Consider the following 25,062-nt stretch of genomic DNA (forward strand, 5'->3'; position numbering starts at 1 on the left):
AGGGTGTGGAGACCCCACAGTCGAGGGAGCTGGGATTCAGCCCAGGACTGGCTCTGATCGAAACGAGCGAGATTCAGTGAGTCCCTGACGACAGCTAGGGAAGGTCAACATGGCGGACTGTGGCCCAGCAGACAGTGACACTAAAAGCTGGACACCTTCCGTGGTTTCCCTTCGACAGTGGAGGCACTGTCCGTCAGTCGACCTCAAGGAGAAGTGCTCCAGACACAGAGAAGGTCAGGTCCACACTCATCCTTTAGTTCACCAGGGGCAAAAGACGAACAGATCGCTTGATATTGAGATGTAATACACTTATGTCCAGGGTCTTCTTGAGCCCAGTGGAGGGGCAGCCGGACAGTCTGCCCAGAGGGAACATGGCTGAGTTGAGCCCTGGAGGAGGAAAGGGAGTTGGCCAGGTGGATAGAGAGAAGGGCCTCACTGGCTAAAGGAGCTGCAGCAAGAAAGGCCAGAAGCGCGAACAGTACAGGAGTGAGGGGACACAGGTCATGCTGGACGCTGCTGGAGCACGAGTCACACTGCATGACAGCTAGGAAGGAAGCGGAGGGCTGACAGGGACCACCACCTGCAAAGGTCCTCGGTCGCGCTGGGAGCCCGGGCCTCCCTCAGCGGGTGACAGGGAGCCCCGAGGGTTTAAACCAGAGCAAATCCACTCGCCTGCGAGCTGTGGACAGAGGCTGAGGCAGGGACAAGCCTCCACAGCAGCGCGAGCGCAGACGCAAGCCGGGAGTGCAGACGGGAGAACAGGGGGCCGGGAGCAACAAACATTTGGGAGGTTAACAACACGAACACAAGAGCATTCTGTTTCTTCAGCTGGGGGTGCGTGATCAACATCAAGGGTTTACGTCAGAAGACACTCTGGCTGGACGGGGCAGGGAGAAAGGGGACACAAGGAGATGTCCACGTGGCTCTCAAGTTTCCGGGTGCCGCGTGCCGGGCAGCGCCGCTCGTCAAGAGTGGGATGGCAGAGGCAGGGGTACCGAGAACTGAGGTGGGAAGACGGCTGGACCATCTTGAGCGTGAGGGCCTACGGCAAACAGCTGCCTCGGGGACCAGGGAGAGAAAGGGCTGTGGGCGCGGCCAGCACGCGCGGTTGTTAAAAGTCTTCGCTTGGATGAGGTCTCCCAGGACGCACGTGGTTGAATGTCAAGTGCAGCCGAGAAATTCAGGAAAACAAGCTAAAAGTGCCCACTGGATCTGGCAATTTAAAAGCCACTGTGACCTCAGGGACACACCAGGAGTGGAGGGTGGGGAAGCAAGGCAGACCAAGTGGGCTGAGGAGTCCGTGTGGGAAGCGAAGAAGCTGAAAATCAAATAGACGTCATGTTTTCCAGAAGCTTTACTGAGAAGGGAAGGTGAGCGGCAGCGGCTCTTTCCCTCCTCCTCCTTCCTGAGGATGGAGAGGCGCGAGCCACACGTGTGTGCATGTTCTGACCGAAGAGAGAGAGTCAGAGCAGAGGCCTGGGGGAAGGATGGAGACCCAGGTGCACAGGGCGGCTGCAGACGGCAGGGCTGGAGGGTCGGCGCGGGAACAGGCAGGGTCTGCTGCTGACACCAGGTGGCTCCTCCAGAGCGGGGCAGTCAGAGTAGGGGGGCTGACTCGCACTGTGTTCTCAGCACTGGAAAAGCTGAGAATGAGCGCGCCCTTTCAGGAGCAATGTTTTCTCCTTTCAAAGGGGAAAAATGCTGCTCGAACTAAGAGCATATAAGAGGTCAAGGCCGTGCACATGCCACGAGAAGGCTGGCAAAGTGCAAGTCCCACCATCCTGAGGAGGGACACAGTCCCTTCCCCGTTAACCACAAGCAGACGGAGAACGTCAAGAGACCGTGTGCCCCACGCTCTCAACCGCTATTGTGAAGGGTCCTGCTAGCCATAAAACATGTGGGGCCCCGTTTCTGGAAGCAACGTGAGCAGCAGCACAAGGAACCAGAAACGTGCTAGAGAAAACACTCAAGCCTCCAAAAGCAGTGCCTACCCAAGACGGGAAGTACGCCTCTGGCTCAAAGTACTTTCCGTAGTGCTTGTTCCTTTTGAAGTTCCCCAGATCGGCCTGCAGGGCGAAGGCGGCCAGCAGGAAGTAGGCCTCCTCGCGGAGCACACACTGAGAGCGAAGGACTTGTTTTCTCAGGTGCCAGTAGTAGTAGTACCTCGCTGCTCTGTCACTGGGAAAACAAAAGAAAACAGAACTCACATCTTGATGGAGCAACCCAATGGCTGCAAACAGAACGCCAGTCCCGCTCCCCTCTGTGACAAGGGCTCTCTGTTTCTGCGCCCTCCTCCCTCCCCACACCCCACTCCCGACTCATGGAAGAGGGGCAGGTTCAGGGAGTTAGAACTCCAAGTCAGCTGCCCAGGCTGCAAAAATAACATTTCCTAGGGCCTACAGCATTCAATTCATTCAGAGAACGGAAAAAAGGCCTGCACCGTCCACTGCCACATGGAAGCACTGCGTTGGACAGCACTGGAAGAGCAGCCCAGGGTGTGTCATTGTCTTAATCTCGCTACAGCGCTGCTGTACACATGGCAGAAATAAGCACAGACCCGAGGGGACCACCCGGCTCTCATGTTTTGCTTTTCTTTTCTGTTTTATTTTTCAGCTGAGCACATTACAATACTTTAAGGCCCTTTCAAAAAAGTTTCTATTTATATGCCCTTCTACAAAAAAAGTTGCTTAACTATAAATAGTCAGTTTTCTTCTCTCAGAATGAATGAACTGGAAGCTTTCCTTAAATCTTTTTTTCCCGTTACTTTATGGGTGTGTTTTTATAGGCATGTGACAATCACGACACTCCTCACCAATGGAAATACCAATAATGCACTCATTACAATCCGCTGAGGTCAGAAACACAGTCCCCATTAAACACGCTGGGTCAGAAGTGCTGACTGGGCAACACGGTCACTTCCAAAGGGTCTCACAGGCAAACAGGCCTTTGTGATCAAAGGAAAAACAAGGAAAAAACGTGTGCGTGTGCGTGTGTGAGTGTGTATTCGATGAGCTTATCTGCTCCCTATTATTTTAGGCTGAATGTTGCCCTGGGAGCCATAGCTCATTAGTCGATGGTGATAAAAACATATGGGTCTATTTCACCCGGGTCACGTCTAAGTATGAAGAGTTACAACATGGCGTCTGTGTGATTTCTCCCTTGGGAGGGAGCAGTTTCCAGAGGACTTTGTTTATAGTGCTGACCACAGTGTTTGGATAACTCATCCCTGGGGAAAAGGGCAGAATTACAGGATGAATTAAACGTTCATTAGCCCCAGGGGGTTAATTAGTGGCTCAATAATATATTTTCCTTCTTTCCAGGGCATTCCATACTTACTAGGTAAACTGAGTAAAAATTTTTACATAAACAGAATAATTTAAAAAGTTTCTCAGCCTTTTAAAAAAATTCTTTCTGGACTAATATTTTTTACTTCTCAATTTGCATGTGGCAATCCTGTAAATATTAAGAGCAAATCTCACCAATAAATCACTAGCCAGATGCACATCTCTTGGGGTTTCTCAAAGTTTAAAAATAAACAAGTAAAACACAGAGTTCACACTTCCAGTATTTTCTATCAGCCAACAAAATCCCCTCTGAAAGCTCCCCGGCCCTGAGCTGCTGAAACGACGCACTCTGAGTCTGCCCAAGCATAGCACCACTCCCGTGCCCACCGCCAGGAAGAGCCAGCCTCCCGCCCTTGCCAAACGGCGTCCATGATTCCCAGGGGACGGCCCCAGTGGGCGCAGCCTTAGTTTTACAGCTGCTGCCAAGAACAGAAGCCAGACCCCAAGGTGACAAGAAGACCAGGTGCTAACACCCAGGTGTTGTCACGGGGGGAGTTCTTGCTCCTGCCCCCGTCCCCACCCCAGAAACCAGGAACATCCTTCGGTCTAGTTCCCCACTCTTCACACAAGGGCTAGTTGCCTCTTGAATGAAGTGTCTTTTTGGTGACTGGTTTGTTACTGAAAATGTGAAGCACAGAAAACGGGAGCCAGCGATAGTCAACATTTTCATCGATAGTCTAACTATAATTTATTCTACAATATTTACTGAGTGCCTCTGTACCTCAGTAGCGACTGAGGATACGTGAGTTTGCAAATAGATTTTTTTAAAATCTCCGCTCTTATGGAATTTATATTTTAGTAGGTGGAAAAAACCCATAAACACGAGTACTTTATTCGGCAAATCAGGAGATGAGCGCTACGAGGAAAGAAAGGCGCGGAATCTCCTGCCCGTGTACCTGATCAACCTGCCATTTTCCACGTAGTACTGTACCCGGAAGTGGATGATCATGGGAGGCCCAAATTGGTCAATACCCTAAAACAAAGACATAAAAGATCAAGCTACTTTTAGTTTCTTCAAAAATGGGTTTCAAAAGCAACAAAATACCACTTTTTGAACACTGAAAGGTTTTTTCTACTTGTAATGAGTGGCGGCTTGCCATGGGTAGAGAGCGGTCCCGTCTGCATACTGGGTTCGTGCAAAACCAGGAAGTTCTACAGCCTCGACCCAGTGCCGAGTATCACCCCCTGCGATGTCAGCGACAACACTCGGGATAGAAAAACAACACCAGTGGGAACTGCTCCTGCGAGCCAGCTCCCCCTCGCTCCGTCCCCTGTGGTGACCATTTGCTCCTCGTTACAAGCGTTCCCTTGTTCCTGACATTCCACATACCAAATGCTAAAACGCTGTTTGTTTATTTAGACAGTCATGTTCCTTACTCTGTCACTGGCTCTGAAGCAGCCTCCAGTTTATTCCAAGAATTCTTAAATACAAATTGGAGGGTCGGATCAGATACTGAGAGTTTATTCCTGGCTTACTAGGGTGATGCTGGAAACACTGGGTAAATCCCCCGTGAAAGCAGCCCCATATAAATGGAACGTGTGTTTACTAAAGAAAGCTCCAGTGTAATAAAGCAACACGGTATCATACGTAAGCACAGTAAAAGGAGATGTAAAAATTACTGATAACATCCAGAACATCAGTTTTGACAACTAACATAGTTACAGAAGAGGAACAAATACTTTTTCCATGCCTTTCATTTCAAAGCATCATCCCAAGACTACTAAAAGGTTACGCGCCAACACTACTTTAGCAGATATCTGAAATCTATTGTTACATGCTATAAGCTATTAACACTTCATTGACGTGACATTTTAGAACTTATAGTTCATTTCCTTTGCCCATTCTCTACTGGATAAAGTATTAAGATATTTTTCTAATGTATAACAGCTGCAGTAAACCTTTTAAAAAATCAAAATAATTTTGTTCACAAACGTCATCTCACCCAGGTGACATCGTCTGGGCGTACCTTGCTGGCCTCTTTCTTCCATTCTTTTGGACAATACTTATGAAGCTTTTGTGACAACTCCATGTACACATGTTCATTATCTGCACAGTAAAAAAAGAAGACAAGATGACAAAGGACAGATTTTTTAAAAGAAAAGAATATACAAATGAACAGGTTTTTTTTAAAAAAGCCCCACGATTTGTGAATGTACTCTGAATTCATACACTACCAACAAAACTCAACAGGAAACTAAAAGACAAAAGGTTCTGTGGGCTAGACATTCGATTCCTTGTGAATTATTTTGCTTTTGTCATACAGAACACATACTATTAAAAATATGTAATAATTAGGGGCCGGCCTGGTGGTGCATCAGTTAAGTGTGCACGTTCCGTTTCTGGTGGCCCGGGGTTCGCTGGTTCAGATCCCGGGTGCAGACCTATGCACCGCTTGGCAAGCCATGCTGTGGTAGGCGTCCCACATATAAAATAGAGGAAGATGGGCATGGATGTTAGCTCAGGGCCAGTCTTCCTCAGCAAAAAGAGGAGGATTGGCAGCAGATGTTAGCTCAGGGCCAATCTTCCTCAAAAAAAAAAAAGTAATAATTAGGAAAAAAAGCCGGAGTTGGAGACTGTTTTTTCTAATTATTACTTTTTTTTTTTTTTGAGGAAGATTGGCCCTGAGCTAACATCTGCTGCCAAACCATGCTTTTGTTTAGCTCAGAGGACTCTTCTCACAGGTGCAAAACAAGGAAACAGGGCAGAACCACTGTCCGACCTGCTACAGAAGAAGTTAGACACATTCACGCTAACGGCCCATTTGCAAGGGAGCAGCCGGACCACGACAAGATGACACACCAAGACAAGACGACACAGCACAAGACGACACAGCACAAGACAACACGCCACGACCTGCACTCCTCTGAGACCGATCTTGTGGGAAGAGGAGGAGAATCTTACACCAAACAAGAACGAATGCCAAAACATTTCTTCAAGGGATGGTGTTCTTAAGATGCAAATAAGATGCTAAAAGCCCATGTAAAATGATCTAAACATGTGAAAACAAGCCAGTAAAACATAAAGAGACTTTCATATTTCCCAAAGAGAATCTTTTAAGAGAGAGAGATTTCACGAGGCAGGCCGTCAGCACCGCTGTCCTGTACAAGGCTTTCAGCCTCCTTACAAGCGTGTCCCCGCTCTCTGAGCGTCACTAGGGGCACGCTCCTGGAGCCCTGAAGCAAGTGCAGGCACTCTGAAAGGAAGGACACACGCAACCCACTGTCACTCTCCCTGAATTTGGGCGTTCAGCTGGGAAAGTGCCACAGAGAACAGGAAGGGCAAAGCTACTCCTCGCCTGCAAAGGGCATATTAAGTCAAGCAGTTTGAAGAAAGGGATAGGGAAGAGGTCCCAGAGGCAGAAAAGTGGATGTTACTTAAATCCACTTAACAGAGCAACTAAAACCATCTCCCACCTCTCATGCTTCCAATGGTACATGAAATGGACAAGAGCAGACAACCTTGCTGTTGAATCTGACTTGCATTCCTGTCTGAAGAAGCAACAAGGTGAACAGGGCTGAGTGTTCGCCATAAGAGCTCGGTACGTATTCTTAAATCACCACATCTCTACCGCCTGGTGGCTTGACAGAGCTTTACACTTAAGAACTGTCAGGCACACGTCAATCCCGCAAGGCAGGTGAAGCACTAATTTCCATCTGACACGAGAAAACTGAGACTGAGAGACGTCGATGGCGCATCTAAGGCCAACAGTCAGCTAGTGGCAGAACCAGATTGGAACCAGGTCATCTGATTCCCGTCCCGATGCTCCTTCGCCATGCTGCAATCTCTCTTTTAAAAAGGACATCTTAAAAGTTCTTATTCTGAGACCTAAGGAAGTGGTGAACTGGTTTTATCAGGGTGACTTGTTGAACAACAAAGATCAACTGTTGGGCTGCAGGTGTGTAAGAAGGATTAACTCTGAGTGTAGAACGAAAGTGAAGTTACTTAGAATCCACAGGACTTCTTATTCCTCCCAGCCCTTTCCTCCCTCCCTTGAGAGAGCAACTGACGTTTGTCCTAAGACAAGGAGGGAGCTGAGCATTCGTTTTATTGCTCTCATGACCACAGGAAGACACTGAGGGGCAAAGGGTTGATCTGTGGGTTCCTGATGTGCGTGTTCTCTGCCCCACGTTCTCCGGCCTGAGCTATACAGACAACTGAACACAGCTTGCATTTTGGAGAAGGGTTTTGTTTACCAGGCGATCACGATATGCTTTCCAACCTGGCAGATCTAAGCATTTGATGCTACTAACTAGATTCTCATGATATCATAAGCCTTAAATTTAAACCAATTCTTGTGGTAGAAAATTCATATCTAAGTATAAAATACAAAAGCACTTGACAAAGAGTCTCCTTGAAAAACTGAGCAAAGATAGAAAAGGTTTTCAGCATCTAGAAGACTAAATTAGAGAAATTTAAAAATACGATTTGAAAGAGGCTCATAAGGAATGGCTACAGGCACACCCAGGGACTCGGCACCAGCTCAGGTCGTGGGAGAGCCCCCACAGAGCCCTGACTCTGAACCCTCCTCCACACAGAGCACCCAGAACAGACGCACCCCACTCCTCCACGTCCTACGTCCTGACTGCACGAAGGAGAAGGGTACGGAGGAGGGAAGACAGAAAATGTGAGAAAACTAGCAGGTCCCCTTGTCATACTGTATGGTCAACAGCAAGGGAATTCAAACAAAGGAAAGGCAGTTTTATTACGTCTAAAAGACATTTAATGTTAAAAATTTTTAAACAAATTAAATTACAAAAATACCCAAGATAATTTCCTACTAGCTCCTGATGCTCCCTGTGTGCAAGGAAACAGAAATCAAGCCTGGTTCCTTCAAACGTAAAAGAGCAAACACACGAACTCTAGACTCCTAAAGAGGAACCTATGTTAAGTCCAACTGTAAAAAATACATGACCTAAAATTCCAAATCTTGTATGAAACACCCAACAGTTGAGTTTAAAAAAAGGAATGCTAGGCTAACAATGACGATCGATTTATGAGGAGGATGACAATCACCATTTCATAACAACAGGCCCAATTTAAGTTATAGCTATAAATGTCATTTCCTCAGGGACAGTGGGCTCAACCCATCAGAGACTTACTTTGTATAACGCTGAGTCCAAAGAGGTGACAGTCCTTTAGCCTGAGCAGGTCACACACCTGGACCAGCAACTGGTGACACAGAATTTTAACCTGTAGAGAAAAAAACCCACAACTTGAGCTAACAGTTCAACCAAGTCCACACAGTGGGCCACAAGCAGGCAATTTAATGCACCCTAAAAACACGCTTCGGAAGGACGAGCTGACACTAGCAAAGAACTGCTGGTTTACAGAGATCACTGTACGCTGTGGCTGTGTCAATAACAATTATCACGATACGAATGCTCACGACATGGTGATGAGGTGCAAGTGCCATCTTGTATAAACCTCGTAAATCTTATGATGCGTGGACAAGGCCTCACTCTAAACCATGATGCACAAGGATGAATATTTCAGAAGGAACCTATAGCACGAACAGCCTACCCAGGTTATCAAGAGTAGCAATGTGGCAAGCATCTTTACAAGGACAGTTTTCCTCTGGATTTCTAAGTAAAACACTCATATACTGTTCAATGAGCGAATACCTAGCTTTTATTTATCTTAATTAATCACTTTCATTGGCTCATATCTTTTAAGTACCTAAACTAGGTTCCTTTTCTGAGTCCTAGGATAATTCAAACATCATAAAACCAGATTAATTTGGAACTCTGGGGATAAGTTATTCTGAAAAGTCACATGTTGAATGATAAAACACTCTTCAAAAGACACAGTTTTCGCGCCTTCTCAAATGTTTAATGAAGAGTTTTGGGAGCAGTCATTCTGCTGAGTCTGCCTTGCTGAATTCAGAGTCACTAAAGCTCATCAGTCGGGAGTGACTTTAAGAGACCACACAGGTCAATTTCTTCATTTTATAGAAGCAGATAATAAAACCCAGAAAGCCTAAAGTCACGTAGCTAGTAGTGGCAAAGGCAGCACACACAACTTTGCTCGTCTGCATATGACAATATTTTACATGTGCACACTAACCCAAATGCAACATGACAGTTCTCCCGTCAGCTGTCTACAGTGTTGTGGCATTGCCCCTCACTTGTACTACTAACTTGAAAATTCTTTTCTCAATGAAAATGCCAATTACAGTTTATTATAAATTCTAAATTAGTTAACTGAACTAATGACTTTTTATCCTGCCCTAACATGTAGCTCAGATTTGGAAAATAAAAATACGCTGAGTCCTCGATGCCTGAGAGCCAAACAATTCAGAATGTTGACAACGACAACTGCAGTCAGAGCAATGGGTGCACTGTCTTCCCCACATTTACGGCTAAACGGCCCCTCGTGGGAAGCAGTACGCCCACTGGAAGCGCAAAGGCACCAATGTGCGGCCAGAGCAGCATGACCCGCCGCTTAGGGTCCCGCGAACCGGGACGCTGTCTTATTTCACACTCAGACACACAGCGGGTGCTCAGGAAACGACTGATGAACAAACGTCGCCAGGCGTCTGCGTCCCCCGTGGGCCCCTCACCTCTGCTCTGCTCCACGACTGCTGACTCCTGAGCACATTGGTCTATAAACGCACCATTTAGGGACGTAGGAAACGTGTCTGTGCACACCCACCAACACCAGTGGGAGAACCCACCTGTCAGCAGAAGGCCATCATCTTCATGCTTTAGACTTTGACCTTCGAGGTTTACATTACCATAATCCCACTTTACAAATAAGCTTCAACAGAATGATAAAAAGTATTGAATGCTATATAAAATTGAAGTCTATACTACAAATTTGAGACTTAAAATGCCATACAGTCTAGGACACCTTTAATCCCTACTTTTGGCTGTAGTATTTAAAAATGTCACAAATAAAGCACTCAGGATAAAATGCGATAAAAAGTTAGCAGAGAAATTCCAAACCACAAACCTACGTTGTAACTTTGGGTCAAACAAAGCGGCACCTTCCTCCACACACCCCACATAATTATTATTGTTCCGCTATTTGAATCAAGCATTTGGAGCCCACTGATAATGCCCTTTAGCAGCTATCAAGCAAGCACAGTGTTCTTGCTTAAACTGTAATTAAGTAAGGCTGCCGCTCTGAAGTCTCCACCTGCTGTGAAAACAAGCCTGAGCTTTTTGTATTTGCATATTACAAGTTTTTAAGGCTATGTTTTAGCTGACTGTGAGATTTTTCAAGTTCTTCACTCTTTAGGAGCAATGGGAACTTTAAAAGTGCAATATAATATGAGGTATTAAGAATAAGAACTAAAGCATTATCTAAAAATATACTCTATATGGAACTTTCTAATAAAACAGCCTTTGATCCTAAATGTCAACGGTTTGTTACTGAAGAAGAACGTTTAATATGCTCCAAAAAAACAGAATCGTCCTCTCTCATCTTAGTGAACAGGTAAACTCTTGGCCACAATTTCTATCACTCAAAGATGCTGTGACTCTTATATTTACCATGATTTTAATTCCCAAATCTTCCAAGTTTCCATATTAAATATTTATCTGATGATTAAAATAATTTCAAACAGCCCCTGTGAGTTCAACTCATGGAGAATTGAGAATGACCAAAACACTAAATTTACCCCACATGCAGAATGATAAAATTCTTTCAACTCTACTTGTCAGGGAACAAATTTTCTTTGTTTAAAAGATATTTAGAGATGATGAAAAAAACGAGAGCATTAATGAAAAGCTTTGCTACAGTGAAGTTATTACATTCACACTACCCCTCTACAAACATCAACTATCTTCTGAATATGCACGTAACACTTTGTAGAAACAGGCAGACCCGTGGCAGTCCTGAACTAGTTTCCTGGCAGGGGGCGGCCTCTGCCCACTTGGCCCGCCTCTGCCCATCCGCCCGCTAGGGAGGGGTCCGGCCGTGGCGGGGCGGCCACGAGCACGGGAGGAACAGGCCTACCTGGGCTGCACACCCTCCGTCTGAGCGTCATTAACAGAGCACCCTAATGCCATGAGCAGAGAGCTCCAGAAAGTAAAACAAGAGCTACCGATCACCTGCCCATGCGCTGAGCGACTCCCAGGGGCCGGCTCTGTCTCTCAATCCTCGCGACGTCTGGAGGAGGAAGATGATTTCCCCCTTACAGATGAGGAAAGTGAAGAAAAACCAACCCACCCAGGGCTGCTGAGGTCACTGAGGAGGGATTCCCACGAGGTCCCTGTGACTCTCAGGCCTCCTTAATCAGGACACACGACTCCACGGCCTGACCACCCGCAGGGACTCCACACTAACTGTGCCAAGAAGGGAGTGAGGAAGTGGAAAAGCCCTGCAGGAGGGATTAAAACAGCAACAGCAGCTTCTATCGTGTGTCAGAACTGCGCTACGTGCTAACCCCGAGTCCTCACAATCATAGCACGGGCATCGTTCCCACTTTATGGTGAAGATGCTGAAGCCGAAGGAGTTCAATGAACTTTCCACAAGTCACTCAGACCTGGGATCTGAACTCAAGCCTGTGCCTTTCAGGTACACACATGTCTTTCTCCTACCATAGAGCCCCTCAACTGCTCTTCACGAAGGGAAGGCGGAAAGGGGGCTGACAGAAGCCGAGGGCCTCCTGTGTGCTGGCTCCTGGGCGGGTCACTGGGACAAGCAAGGAGGGTGAGCGAGCTGACGCATCCGTCCAAAGGCACAAAACTAGCAAGTTGTGAAGTCAAATGCGAACAATTTTATAACATTTCTCAACAATTATGATGATAATTATATTATTATTACTAACAATAACCAATGTTTTCTTTGTGTTTTAGGCCGGACCACCAACAGAAGGCCAAAGACACAGTCCAGTTAATGGAGTTCTGCATAGTGAAGAAACTAGATGGTGCTGGTAGACAGGGCCTTGCCTGTCTGGCTGAAGGTTTTAAAGTCTTTACAGGGGTCGGCCCTGTGGGTGAGTAGTTAAGTTCACACGTTCCACTTCAGCGGCCCAGGGTTTCACCAGTTTGGCCAACATGGCACCGTTCATCAGGCCATGCTGAGGTGGCCTCCCACATAGCACAACCAGAAGGACCTACAACTAGAATATACAACTATGTACTGGGGGGCTTTTGGGAGGAGAAGAAGAAAGAAAGAAAGAAAAGGAAGATTGGCGACAGATGATTAGCTCAGGTGCCAGTCTTTAAAAATGAATACATAAATAAAGTCTTCATAGCACCTGTTAACCAGCCCTGGCAGTCTGGTGGTGAAGAGTCAGTGCTCTCACCACGCAGCCCGGGTTCTTTCCCACTTGGGGAACTGCACCACCTGTCTGTCGCTTGTCATACTGTGGTGGCTGCGTGTTGCTGTGATGCTGAAGCTAGGCTACCAGGATTTCAAACACCGGCAGGGTCACCCATGGTCGACAGGTTTCAATGGAGTTTCCAGATTCAGACAGACTTGGAAGAAGGACCTGGCCACCCACTTCTGACGAAACTGGCTGTGATACAGCACTGGAGGCAGAAGGTGAAAAGATGAGGCAGGATCCCCAGGAGTCCGAATCGACCCGATGGCACTAACATCAAAAACAGCCCGTTTCAGGGGCCCTGTCAAACACGGGTTCCTGTGACCTGCCCTCAACTTAGCACGTCGGCACCTCCAGGGCGAAGCGCAGTCGTCTGAACGCTTCACAAGCTCCCCAAACAATCCTGATGCACGTTCAGGTCTGAAGACCCCCGACAGGCAGGAACAATGGGCTGGCTATCTTCCAGCCTGTTCTCCAAAACTATCTCCCCAGCTAAGATTTTAGTATAAATTAATTTCTCAGAAAGTCAGAGCCTTAGTCTTAGTCTTCCTCACAAAGTCAGACTGGTCTTCCTTCCATCACATGTGGTCACTAAGGTGTTGTTCCACATCCTGTAGGTGTGCGCACACACAAACACACGTACACATGTTCCACCAGGTAAAAGACAGAAATGGAACTGAGAGAAGGTTCTTAAGTGCTTACGCTACGTGATTATGTATAGTTTTAAAATTTAGTGGCTACCTTTTTATGTGACTGCGTAAAAGAACTCAAACAGCATATTCATGTATATAAGTAAATTAGATTTTATTGTGTCTCTGAGAGAGAGAAATACATTGCCAATTTTTATTAGGTTTTAAAAACCAAATGCTGCAAAAATAACAGACTATCACTTCACACATGCAAAGACAGCTCCAGGCACCCTGAGCAGGCACGCGGCTCACCCAGAGAAGTTTTACCCAGCAGGTAAGGCTCAGTGAAGAGACAGTTTGATGCTCAGACAATCCCCATGAGCAAAAACGAGGTTACGGTAGTAAATCAAGAAACTATGGTGATTGTGAGAATAAAACCAAAACAATTATGATGAGCAGAATTTTTTCTTATCTAAACTCTTTTTTTTATTGAGCTAACACTGCATTACAATCTTAAAGAGACCTGAGGTACACATCACGGTAATCTGCCTCTGTGTTCCCAGCCTAGTGCTCACCACCAAGAGTCTAGATTCCATCCGTCTCCGTCACAGGCGCCCTTCACCCCTTTCGCCTGGCCCCAGCCCCTTTCCCTCTGGCAACCACCAACCTGGTCTCCGCTCCTATGTGTGTGTTTTTTGATTTACCTTCTACTTACGAGTGATGGAGCTATTTAATGCCCTACAATTCAGTATAACATTTAGAAATATTCTTTTATACAGCAAGTGAGTTAAAAATATACTAGCATGCAGCAAAGAAAACTAACTCAGGGCATGCACTAAGGCAATTTTTTCCTTAATTTCAATAGAACACAATCAGTGAAAGAACGAACATGCAAGTTGCTAACAGGGAGGGGGGCTGCAACCCGCCAGCACCATCACACGGTCTGGCGGTCTCCACCAACCTGGGCACGCACATCTTAGGGCTCACAAGTCCACTCTCGGGTACAGACCCAGAGCGGAGGCAAACGTGCAAACACATGAAATGTCCCCAAAAGTTTTAATCACAACAGCCCCAAACTTCAAACAACCCAATATCCATCAATAACAGTTGGATAAAGACATTGGGCTTCTCCATACAATGGACTACGTAGGCAGCAATGAAAGAAAGAATTACTGTTCATGCAACAGCAAGGACTAATTTCACAGGCCAAATGCCGAGGGACAGATGCCAGAGACAAAAGAGAACACGCCACATCCTTTCAGCCGCAGGGAGTCCAGAAACTAGCTGTCACTCTGTGGTGACACAGGCAGGAACGTCATTACACTCTGAGTGGTGATCGCTGGCCAGGAGGGGTCACAGAGGAGCTTTCTGGGGTGCTAGAAATGTAGTGAACCTCAAGCTGGATGATGGTTACGCGGATGACACACTTGTAAAATTCACTGAGCTGCACACTCAAGACTCCCACACTTTGCTGTGTGTAAATTATAACTCCATTTTAAAAGGAAAAAAAACACAGGATCACATTCCTCATGTCCAGGTTAACTAAGAGAGCTAACTGACTTGTGACCACAAGCAGCAGCTTAGTGCTCAAACACACAGCCAGTGTGTGAAGCTGGCTAGACTCAGGCTACTATTAAAATAAAAATCAAGATGCCTATCTAAAAGCTAACAGTTTTTTACCATTCTATGTGCATAGGTGACAACTCCAAAGTGTTTTACATATCAATAAAAATTATATTTCAGTAAAAAGCTTTAAAGTAGAAAGCGTTTTTCTGTAACACAGTAACCAAAACTCTCTAATTTCCCCCCCAGGTGAGAGGATGTTGAAGGCAGCAGCACTGAAGCCACAGCTCAAAGTTCACACCTGTGTAGACTGCCATGACACCCAATTCCACCACGTTATTAACGGTCTCACTCTTAACCAAGGCATAACCTGAATACTGTCACTGAATACCATCAACCATTTCAACACTTCTAAAGCAGGATCTACTCACGTTTATGATGATGTTCAGGGACTCGTCGTTGGGAAGGAAAATACACACGCTGCGGCGGTCCTGCATGACTCTGTTGTTGTGGAAGTTCAATTTGTTCATCGTGTTGGGGGCTCTCTGGCGGTCAGGGCTGGGCTCCCAGGCCTCGGCACTCCCCCCAGTTCCGAGCACACCAAAGCCAAACTCTGCTCCTCATCACATGGCCTGCGGGAAAAGCATCACGACGTCCCAGCACTCGGGGTCATAGCTGTAAAAACCCAAGAGGAGGCCGTGAATAAGGCGGCGGGCGCAGGGCAGAGGGAGGCAGGAGACGCAGCATAACCACTCCTGCGGCTCGGGGACCACCCGGCTCGGAGCCGTGGCTGCCCAGCTTGACGCGTGAGGACCCAGGGACGTGTGCTGTGCTGCGCCACTACTGACCACCCCAAAGCTCTCACGGCACTCAGGAGCCAGACACAGCACGGGCGCTCGCACGGTCCAGGCAGCGCCATCATGGCCGGGCTCGCAGACAGAGGCCTGCCCGGAGGGGCCGCCAGTCCCATGGGAAACAACAAAGGTCCCGAGGGTAAAACGACAAAACAGCAACAACAACAAAATTCCCAACCTCTCTCTTTGCTTCCATTACCAGCAAACTCCAACAGACGCCTTGGCTCCTCCACGGCATTCCTTCTCGCACCACTGTGGTCTGGCTTCCACCACTTGCCTTGCCCAGCCCGCTCTGCCTGGGGAAGGAGGAAGCTGTGCCCTCCAGGCTCGCGGAATCGCAGGACTTGCTTTCATGGCTCTCTCCACGACGCTCGCCAGGCGGGGCCTCCCCACACCGTCTCTCCCCCTGAGTTTTCACAGTGCTGCTCTCTCTCCTGACGCTGTAACCCGACAACGCAGGCTTAATTTGCCCACTTGTTACTTCACCAACCAGTTAATATGTACACAAACATGACTGCATATTAAACCACGTTTGTCTACAAAAGGCTGTGAATCTTGAATACATCTCATATCTAATCAGTTCATTAAACATATTAATTTTTTTAACTTCCCTCAGGTTTCCAATGTAGACTATTTCGTTGGCAAGTAATAAAGATTTTATTTCCAATTTTCCAATAACCACACCTTCAATATCTGTTTCATGTCTCATTGCGTTGGCAAGACATTGCAGAATAATTTTAAAACAGTGGTGGATATCTCCTACCTTTAAAGAGTGTGTCTAGGGTTCATACATTATTGCTATTATAACACTATTCAACCAACATATGTTAAGACTAGTTCCCTCTCAAACCATCAGTAATTATTTATATTGTTCCTTTCCAGCTTTATCTGTAGGATATGTAGGAATTTCCAGGAATATGGAATTGTTTCACCAGGCAGAGAGTATAATCACGCAGTTTTAATAGCAAAGCACAAATGAGGTAGAATCTTGGCCTATCTGCTTAAGGTTAAATGTCCACCTGTTGCCAGCAGGAAGACAGGGGAGAATAACGTTCTCAGATGCCACCATGAGTAAATATAAACTAATACTTCTCTTTAAAGTTTAAATAAAATGCCATTCACAAGGGAGCTACTCAAACTAAGTAAAAACAAACGGCCGTCCCACATACAGTATTTCCTCACCAGGAAGGTGACGGAAAGCCCCTCAGAATTCTGCTTTTCCTAAAGGATGACAGCCACTGCTCCCCACCAGGCTGCAGCCAGTGCGTCACCTGCAGGGTCACTGAGGCCAGGGCCGAAGCTCCCTCCAGGATGGGATGGTCGGCCCATGTGTTCCAGGACCACCAGCCAGGTGCCCGCCAAAGCCAGGCCCACCCAGTTTGACAGTCCCGAAGCGCTGCCTGAGGTCAGGGCCAGTGCCCCAGAATCACCTGGGCACCTGTGACAGCTGCAGACTCCTGAGCACAGTGACATTCCACAAACAAGGAACCTCCACGGTCGGGGCCCAGTAAGCTTGATCTTTTAGAGAAGCTGCCCAGGTACTTCTGACACGCAGCTGTGATGGGAGCCCAACTTCAGTTCACACCAGGGGGGTGCTGAGTGGAGGGCTGCATGTGACACCTCCACGGTATACGCTGGGAACACAACTTGAAGCACAGAACTGGAGACAAGCAATGGATGCGAAGACAGCACGTCATCATTACAACTGGAAAGATGTCCTCGCATTTTCAAAGGTAAAAATTCCTAAAACAGGTGAAATTTGTGTACTCAGAACATTTTCCTGAAGAACGTTACTAGCTGATCCAGTGATAAATAATTTGGGGAAGCTGGGTATCCTATATACAGCCTCTCTCAGAAATTCAGAACATGTTAAAGGCCCTGAGAAGGCGTTCAGGCAACTTCTTAAATCTGTTTAATAGTTCTCAAACTTACTTGGGCACAGAATACTCCCCACCTCCCAAGAACTATCTATTAAGGTCCCATAGAACAATATTCTCAGATATTCCACCTGAGAAATATAGTTCCAAACAATCTCCTTGTCAAATGTTATATTTCATGGAAATTTTTTCCCTATGTATTGATATATTCCAACACTTAGGCCTCCTCTCTGCTATTAAAATCTTCTCAAGAAGAAATTATAAGCTATGATTAAATGCATCTTACTTAAATTCAAACCCTTATGACATTAACCCCAGTATAATCCTTCTTATTTAAATCTACACTTCAAACTGAGTTACTCCTACAATTTTCCATTTCTAACTGAACTAATTTAAGGGGTTTTTTCTACTGACCTACTTTCTAGAATTTAAAAAATAAACTATGGAAAAAACATGTTCTAAGGTTTGGGATGTTTCCAGAGCTTCATTAAAATAATTTTAAAATTTCATTTGAGTACAATTTTTATTTATTTTATGATTCAAACAATGCAGCAAAAAAAGACTGGAAGAGGATTTTTGAAGAAAACTTAATGAAAGCAGAGTCTTTGAGAAACAGTCCTGCTTCACGGCTGCTTTCTGTTCTGAGGATGGCAAACCAGACAGGCCGTGGGGGAGACGGGGACTAAGTTCGTACTTCACCCAGGACTGCATTGGAGTTGGTTCGAAGGCTCCATGAAACAGCAGAATACCCACACCTGCTCCAGGACACAATTTAATTTTCAACTGGGCAGTCTTGGGGAAAAGAATCAGACAAAACGTACGCCAATGTGAACTGAAACATCAGCCTCTCAGCCACCGGCCACCTATTCCGTGTCCTATGGTAGGTCCCAGCTCGACCCTGGAGGGCACAGCTCCCGCCCAGGGCAGCCTCTCCTGTCCAAGGATCGAGGAGAGATGACCTAGGCAGAGCAGGCCGCGTGGCAGTGTCCTGTCTCCCAGGCAACAACTGAAGAGCTTCAACAGGGATCCAACCCCACCTGCCTTTTTTATTAATACCCCACTTACAAAGTACGTTAAGCTATCAGATCCCTCACTTGAATTTTAAACCCACATTATTGAAAGTCCCTTATTTCCTGATAAGCCCCCATTGGTTACAAAGTTACATTTCTTTTAAGAATCAGGAAGCTAACCACCTGTGGACAATCAATACTGATTTCCATTTTTTATAAATTATTGAAAACAACCTTTAAAACTGGGTCACCTCGCAATAAAAGTACAGACTTCAGTTCATTACAGTGTATCACTCCTGGTTCATCAGTTGTAACAAATGTACCACAGTCGTGTAAGAGGTAACGGGCATACGGGAACTCTCTGTACTGTCTTTGATACTCTAGTGTATCTAAAAGTATTCTGAAATAAAAAAAGTAAAAAAAAACAAACAACTAGGTCACCAGAAATTTCCTGCCCACATAACACAGCCTTACTTTGGAGGATTCTCAATGCTGAGACTGTCACCCTAAAAAAGTGAAAGATGGTAATCTGATCAGAAGATGACTCTAAGGAGGCAAGGTTAGTAGGCATATTCAACAGTCAAAAGGTACCTTTACTACCTAACAAAAACAATGCGAAAAAGCATCCTGGAAAAGGGGACTGCAGCCAGTCCCACCTTCCAACTGAACCACCCCACATCTACGAGGCCCCAGTGACACAGAGCAGGGCAGTGCCCATTCGCTGAAAGCAGAACAGAGAGGCAACAGAAGACGTGCCCTCACACCCGTGAGCTCAGTGTCCAGTCAGGGACACACCACCGCCAAGAAGCCGAAGGTGAGGACGCTGTTCCTGCTCCCAAGAGCACGCGGGCCCCAGTGGGCAAGGCACGGGGAGGCGTGACAGATGGCAGCACCGAGTCCGTGAATGCCACGGCCAGGATCATCATGGGATAAAGAGCGTACAGTCCTTTTTTGTGTGTGAAGAAGATTCACCCTGAGCTAACATCTGTGCTAATCTCCCTGTACTTGTATGTGGGACACCTCCACGGTGTGGCTGATGAGTGGAGCAGGTCCACACCTGGGATCCGAACCCCCGAACCCCAGGCCACCAAAGCAGAGCACATGGAACTTTAACCACTCAGCCACGGGGCCAGCTCCAAGAGTATACAGTCTTAATGCACGGTGCCCTAAAAGGAATATCAAGATGCCTTGGGTAAAATGAGCGGGGTTTCTTTTATGTTCACTCATCAAACACCTACTGTGTGCCACGTGCTGTTGTAGGTGCTGAGTGCACAGCACTGGACAAAGCAATACTCTGCTCTAATGCAGACAGACAACACATACGTAATGTAGACACTGGTATCAGCGACAAAGAAAAACTAAACCCAGAGCACGTGAGAGAGGTGACGGAGACAAGGTGGTCGTGTGGGTGCCATTTCAGACATGGTATCAGAGGAAGCACCTCTGACAAGTCAATATTGAAGCAGATGCCAGAATGAAGAGAGGGATGTCATTTCCGTCCATCCATCCGTCCGTCCATCCATCCATCCCAGGGAAGTTTTTCAAGCAGAAGGAAAGTAAACGGCAAGGCTCACCTACTGTTCAGAAAAGGTGAGGAGCAGCACTGACTAAAGCTGACGTTTACTACATACTTGCTGTGTCAGGTGCCATTAAGGACTTACGTATAATAAAGAAAACCATCAACTCTTCGCCAAGCTTCCCATTCAGAGGTGGGATCCCTTCCCTCCCCTGGAATCGGGGCTGGCCTTGAGACTACCTCGGGCTCAGGAGGAAGTTTTACTGCTCTCCTCTACCTCATCTCCTCAGATCTCCTCGGAGCCAGGCCACTGGCTACACGTACGCACATTTTTAATCTCCAGTGGCAGGCATACAGGATATGCTGCTAAATGCTGACTGTTCAGCTTACTACACATGTCCTTGGACGGGGAAGATTCCAGAGCAGGGTTCCTTAGCCCTGGCACTATGGACATTATGGGCCTAACATCCTCTGCAGTGGGGCCGCCCTGCGCACTGCAGGGTGTTCAGCAGCGTCCCTGGCTCTGCCCACCAGACGTCAGGGGCACCTCCCCATCTCCCAGTGTGATGGCCCAAACTGTCTCCAGACGCGCCAACACCCCTGGGGAAAACCACCCACTGCTGAGAACCAGCGCTCCACAGGCTTTCTCAGAGCCACAGGCTGTTTTCCATCATCCAGCTGTTGTTAAGTAACGGCACAACTCTTACCAAACACTGGTTTTCCAACTGAAGGCTCAGCAATCGTGTTCCAAACTCAGAAACTGTGCTTGAACCTCCTCCTGAACGTCTACCGGCCTCTGGCTTCAGCACAGCTCTGAGCCGGCCCCAAGGGCCTGGCGGGTAAAGCCCAGTGTGCTCTGCTTCGGCAGCCTGGGTTCAGTTCTTGGGGTGGAACTACACCGCTCGCGAGTCGGCAGCCGTGCTGTGGCAGCGGCTGACACAGAAGAACTAGAAGCTACAACGAGGACACACAACCACGCACTGCGGCCTTGAGGAGGGAAAAGAGCAGCTTTGAAGTTCAGGTTCTTGAAAGGAATTCTCAGGGCAGTGTATTACCCAACGTCTCACGTGAGCACACCTCCACCTTCACCGGGCACTCGCTCCTGGAGAGCCTATATTGTCACCCTAGTACCTGGAAATATGGAACCTGGCCTGGACTCTGACACCCGACCTTCAAAGTTGTCTGTGTGCTCTGTATTACAAGGATTTTCTCCCTTAAGTAGGGTCACTTTTCTCGCCCTGAAGAACAGGTAAGCTGAACACCTTCTACTTCATGGCCTGTTTTGCAGTTACCGTTTCACCTAAAAGAGAACGTAGGTGGCATCTGCCAACTGTGTGGAGCCAAGCCCTCTGGAAAGAACATCGGACTCTGCTGCCGTCTCCCGTCCTCCACCCGCTGCTCTAGCAGGCGAGCGAGGGACTGCTGGAAGCTTGCAATCACTTCCCAGATGGCTGGACCTCAGCTGTCTAGAGACAACACGGACAGAACACTGGCTAAGACAGACTTAACCTCCCCAGTCAGTCAAACTTGGGTCCTAATCTGGATTCTACAAACACTAGCTTCTCACCTGAGATTCTCCATCTGTAAAATCTGAAATAGTGGCCTCTCAGGATTATTGGAAAGACTGGATGAGATAACGGATAAAGTGCTGATATCACGTTGTTGAGGGCATGTTCATTAAAATAACAGTGAGTCGTGAGTGAGAAGGCACATCTACAGCCGATCTACCACTGATCAAGAATCCACATCACCTAGAGATCTGGAATTGAGAGCTAGATGCAGTAACTAAGCTAAATTTTGGGAAGTCTACTTTGGGTTAGGGACGTTAAGTAAATGGGACAGTTGCATTATATTAGGTGGTGACCTCTTTAAAATCTTACGTATTAAAAAAGAGAAAGCATGTATGAATGCACAGGTTCAAATGTGTGTTGGCTGACCACGGGATGGAATGTAGAGGACATCTCTTTTCACCGGTCTGGCAGCATCTTTCCACTAGGGAGTGCCCCTGTGCCAGCCCAGATGTTTCCAGTGGGCTATCAATCACAGCGTGCTGTCTACTCTGGACGGTGGAAGAAGACGTGGGGTAGGGATGTGACCCAGGGCTGGCCAAACAGGGTACCCCATTCTCCAGTCACAGTAATTGGTCTAAATGATGAACATACAACCCACGCAAACCCCGAATTCCTCCATGAAATCTGTTATACAAAAGCTGGCCTGGAGGGCTGCTTCGGCATTTGGACTGTTATTTATAAGAACGACAGGAGCCTGGAGGGGCTGCCACCATCTTTATGGGGTAAAAGCCTTGCTGAAGAAGGATGCCAACACAGAAGAAAGCAAAGCTCAGAAGTCTTGACTACGTCACTTGAAACACTGCATCTAGCTGCGTCTGAAGCCAGAAGCCACTCCTAGGAATTCCCACAGTGAGCCAATAAATTATCTTTTCTCTCAAACTAATACTGCCCTTTTGTAACTGAGCAAGTCCTCTCTAACACAGCCCATCCAAACAAGGAGCTGACTTACCATGTGAGGCACTCACTCACTGATTCACCAAGTGTCTACTACCACTGGCTACCAACATCAATATTTACTTGAAAAAAAATGCTCTACATTTTAAAGTTTCTCTCCCAAACAAAGGAGACTGTTCACTACGGGTGATATTCATCATTAGCAGAGAAGACCTGGAAGATGGAAGACACCTCTTAATAACTGAAAGGTTCATGTGGTGGAGCTGCTGTCAGGACACCAGCACCCTCCAGGGGCACCACAGGGGCATGTGACCAGGGGAAGAACGCACAAGTTCACTGAAGGCCAGCAAGGCAGACAGCGCCATCAATTCCTCACAGCAATTTCCAGCAAAAAGAGAACATCTCATCTTGAATGCTAATTTGTGAGTGAATAATACAATCTTATTAAAGATCACAATGTGTTTTCACAGAATTGTGCTGAATGTGCTTTTATTGTACTGTCCATTTGTAATAAATTACAGTAGCTGCAAAAAAAAGTGCTTTTTCTGCAAAGAAAGTAACTGGAAACTATGGTTGATATATAATTTGGGCATTGGTCAGTTTATGGTATAGTTGTAGAAATTTTGGTAAAAACAGCTTAGTTTGGGGCCTATTCTATAAATTTGGTAAGGGAAAATCATTAACTAATTACCAAATGTAATCTAACAGAGGCTGTGACCAGACTGTATATGACAAAAGCGGCAGTGATGTCACTTAAAATGCAGTTATTGTAATAACAGTTACTGTATGAAATGTACATATGTAAATATATGTATATTTTATCTATTTTAAATATGTAAACATACGTATTTTACATATACATGTATGTAAATATATGCCCGTGTAGATACGTACATATACTACAATAACTATACTTGAAACGTAATCACTGAGTCCACAGAAAGCTTGAGTTTGGAAAGAGGGACAGAGCAACAGACTTTAGAGCCTGGACTCTGGAGCCAGACGGCCTGGACGGGACCCCAGCTCTGGCACTTGCCGCCTGGGTGCCCCTGGGGAGTCTCTACTTCTTTGTGTCCATTCTTCTCGTCTCAGGAACGGGACTGTTGTGAAGATTATTAAATGCATTACTCATTTACTACCAAGTAACATTACTGTCTTCACATCCTGGAAAGCAAGCGGAAGAACTGCTTTTTGGTAACGGGTGGTGGTCATAATCTATCTATTCTGTCATGAATCACATCCTGAGCCCTAAAATAAATGGTATTTTTCTATTAGCAACTAACACATTATTTCATTTCTGTATTTAGCCAATGAGATTTGCAATACCTTGGGACCACGAATGAAAAAGAATCTTCCAATTAAAGCGGACTTGTACTGGTGCCAAGCAATGCTTATCATCCTTTAAAGAATAAAATTATGTGGCTAATCCTTGGCTACAGAGAAGGGAGAATATGAGAAAGACAGGCAAAGAGCCGTACACTGCAAACAAGGAGAAAACTCAGTGACATCACTGTGCTCGTAAGCTGTGGCTGGCACTTAGGTCACTGCAATCAATAGGACTTTGCAGGAAGAATCATAAACATGTTCATGTCTTTTGACCCAATAATCCAACTTCTGGGGAATATATAGAAGGAAGTACTTCAACTAAAGCAAACCACGCTTTTGAACAAAAGTCCCCCCTGAACCACTATCCATCAGAGTGAAAATGGGAGAAATATCTAAATAGTCGAACAACAGGAATGCATTAGTAAATTATACTATGTCAAAAATAACATCAATAACAAAAAAAACACCATTTATTGAGCACATTATCCCCAAATCACAAATACCTATAGCCAAAAACTACCATTTCACTATGTTTTTATAATAGAACTAGCAGAAATTTAAAAAGCCCCTATTTAAAAAAATAAAGAAAAGAAAGAAAAAGACCCCAGGTGTTCTGCTAGTCAGCGAACGAGCAGAGCCAACCGAATTGAGCCCTCCGGCACTTTGTTAGACTGCACTATTTCCTGTCTCTCATGCCATTTCTAGATTCTGGTCCTTAGAGAGCTTATAATCGCTTTGAAGAGTCAAGATTAACACAGTGAAACAAGAGGAGGTAACATGATTGTACGTTAAGTTAAATGCTGAACTGCGTGGTACCACGAGGGTCCTGGATTTGCCAAGGCTGGGAGCTGAGGGAGCACAGCACTCCAGGAGGAGCTCACGGAGAGCAGCGGGGAGAAGGAGTGGCCCAGGAGGGGGCATCACCGGTAGGGCGCCTGGGGGAGGCAGGAGAGGGGCCTGGCCCCCACAGGGTCTGCGCTGCCCCCCATGCACACACACAGAGCCCAGAGCCAGGAGAAGGCAGGCTGGGAGTGCTCCCCTGCACCTGCGGTTCTCTGACTCCCAGTCTTTGCACTTTCCCCTTCTTGGGCATCACGTTCTGCTAGGACCACATTCACTTTATCCACTTGATTACAGAGGCAAAGCAAAGGGAGAAACAACAGCAGTGCTCAGGAAAATGAAAGCACTTCATTTTACCCTTGAACT

At 46.5% G+C, this 25,062-nt stretch overlaps 1 protein-coding gene across 6 annotated transcripts in view; it reads right to left on the reverse strand.

The window, feature by feature from the left end:
* FRMD6 (FERM domain containing 6) overlaps nt 1–25,062 on the reverse strand; it is a 199,459-nt gene that overhangs the window by 19,002 nt on the left and 155,395 nt on the right. For 3 of the 6 annotated variants that reach the window (XM_046655222.1, XM_046655223.1, XM_046655224.1), the window contains 5 exons: nt 15,240–15,483; nt 8,445–8,535; nt 5,288–5,391; nt 4,241–4,317; nt 1,992–2,178 (listed from right to left, as the gene is read on the reverse strand). In XM_046655222.1, coding sequence (XP_046511178.1) covers nt 1,992–2,178; nt 4,241–4,317; nt 5,288–5,391; nt 8,445–8,535; nt 15,240–15,338 — 558 coding nt within the window. In that variant the 5' untranslated portion in view covers nt 15,339–15,483. Of the gene's footprint in view, nt 1–1,991; nt 2,179–4,240; nt 4,318–5,287; nt 5,392–8,444; nt 8,536–15,239; nt 15,484–15,840; nt 17,014–25,062 lie in introns of those variants that run through there. The other 3 variants (XM_046655225.1, XM_046655226.1, XM_046655227.1) reach the window with 3 other exon arrangements.

Source organism: Equus quagga, chromosome 2 (assembly GCF_021613505.1).
Source record: "Equus quagga isolate Etosha38 chromosome 2, UCLA_HA_Equagga_1.0, whole genome shotgun sequence".
Taxonomy (NCBI): domain Eukaryota; kingdom Metazoa; phylum Chordata; class Mammalia; order Perissodactyla; family Equidae; genus Equus; species Equus quagga.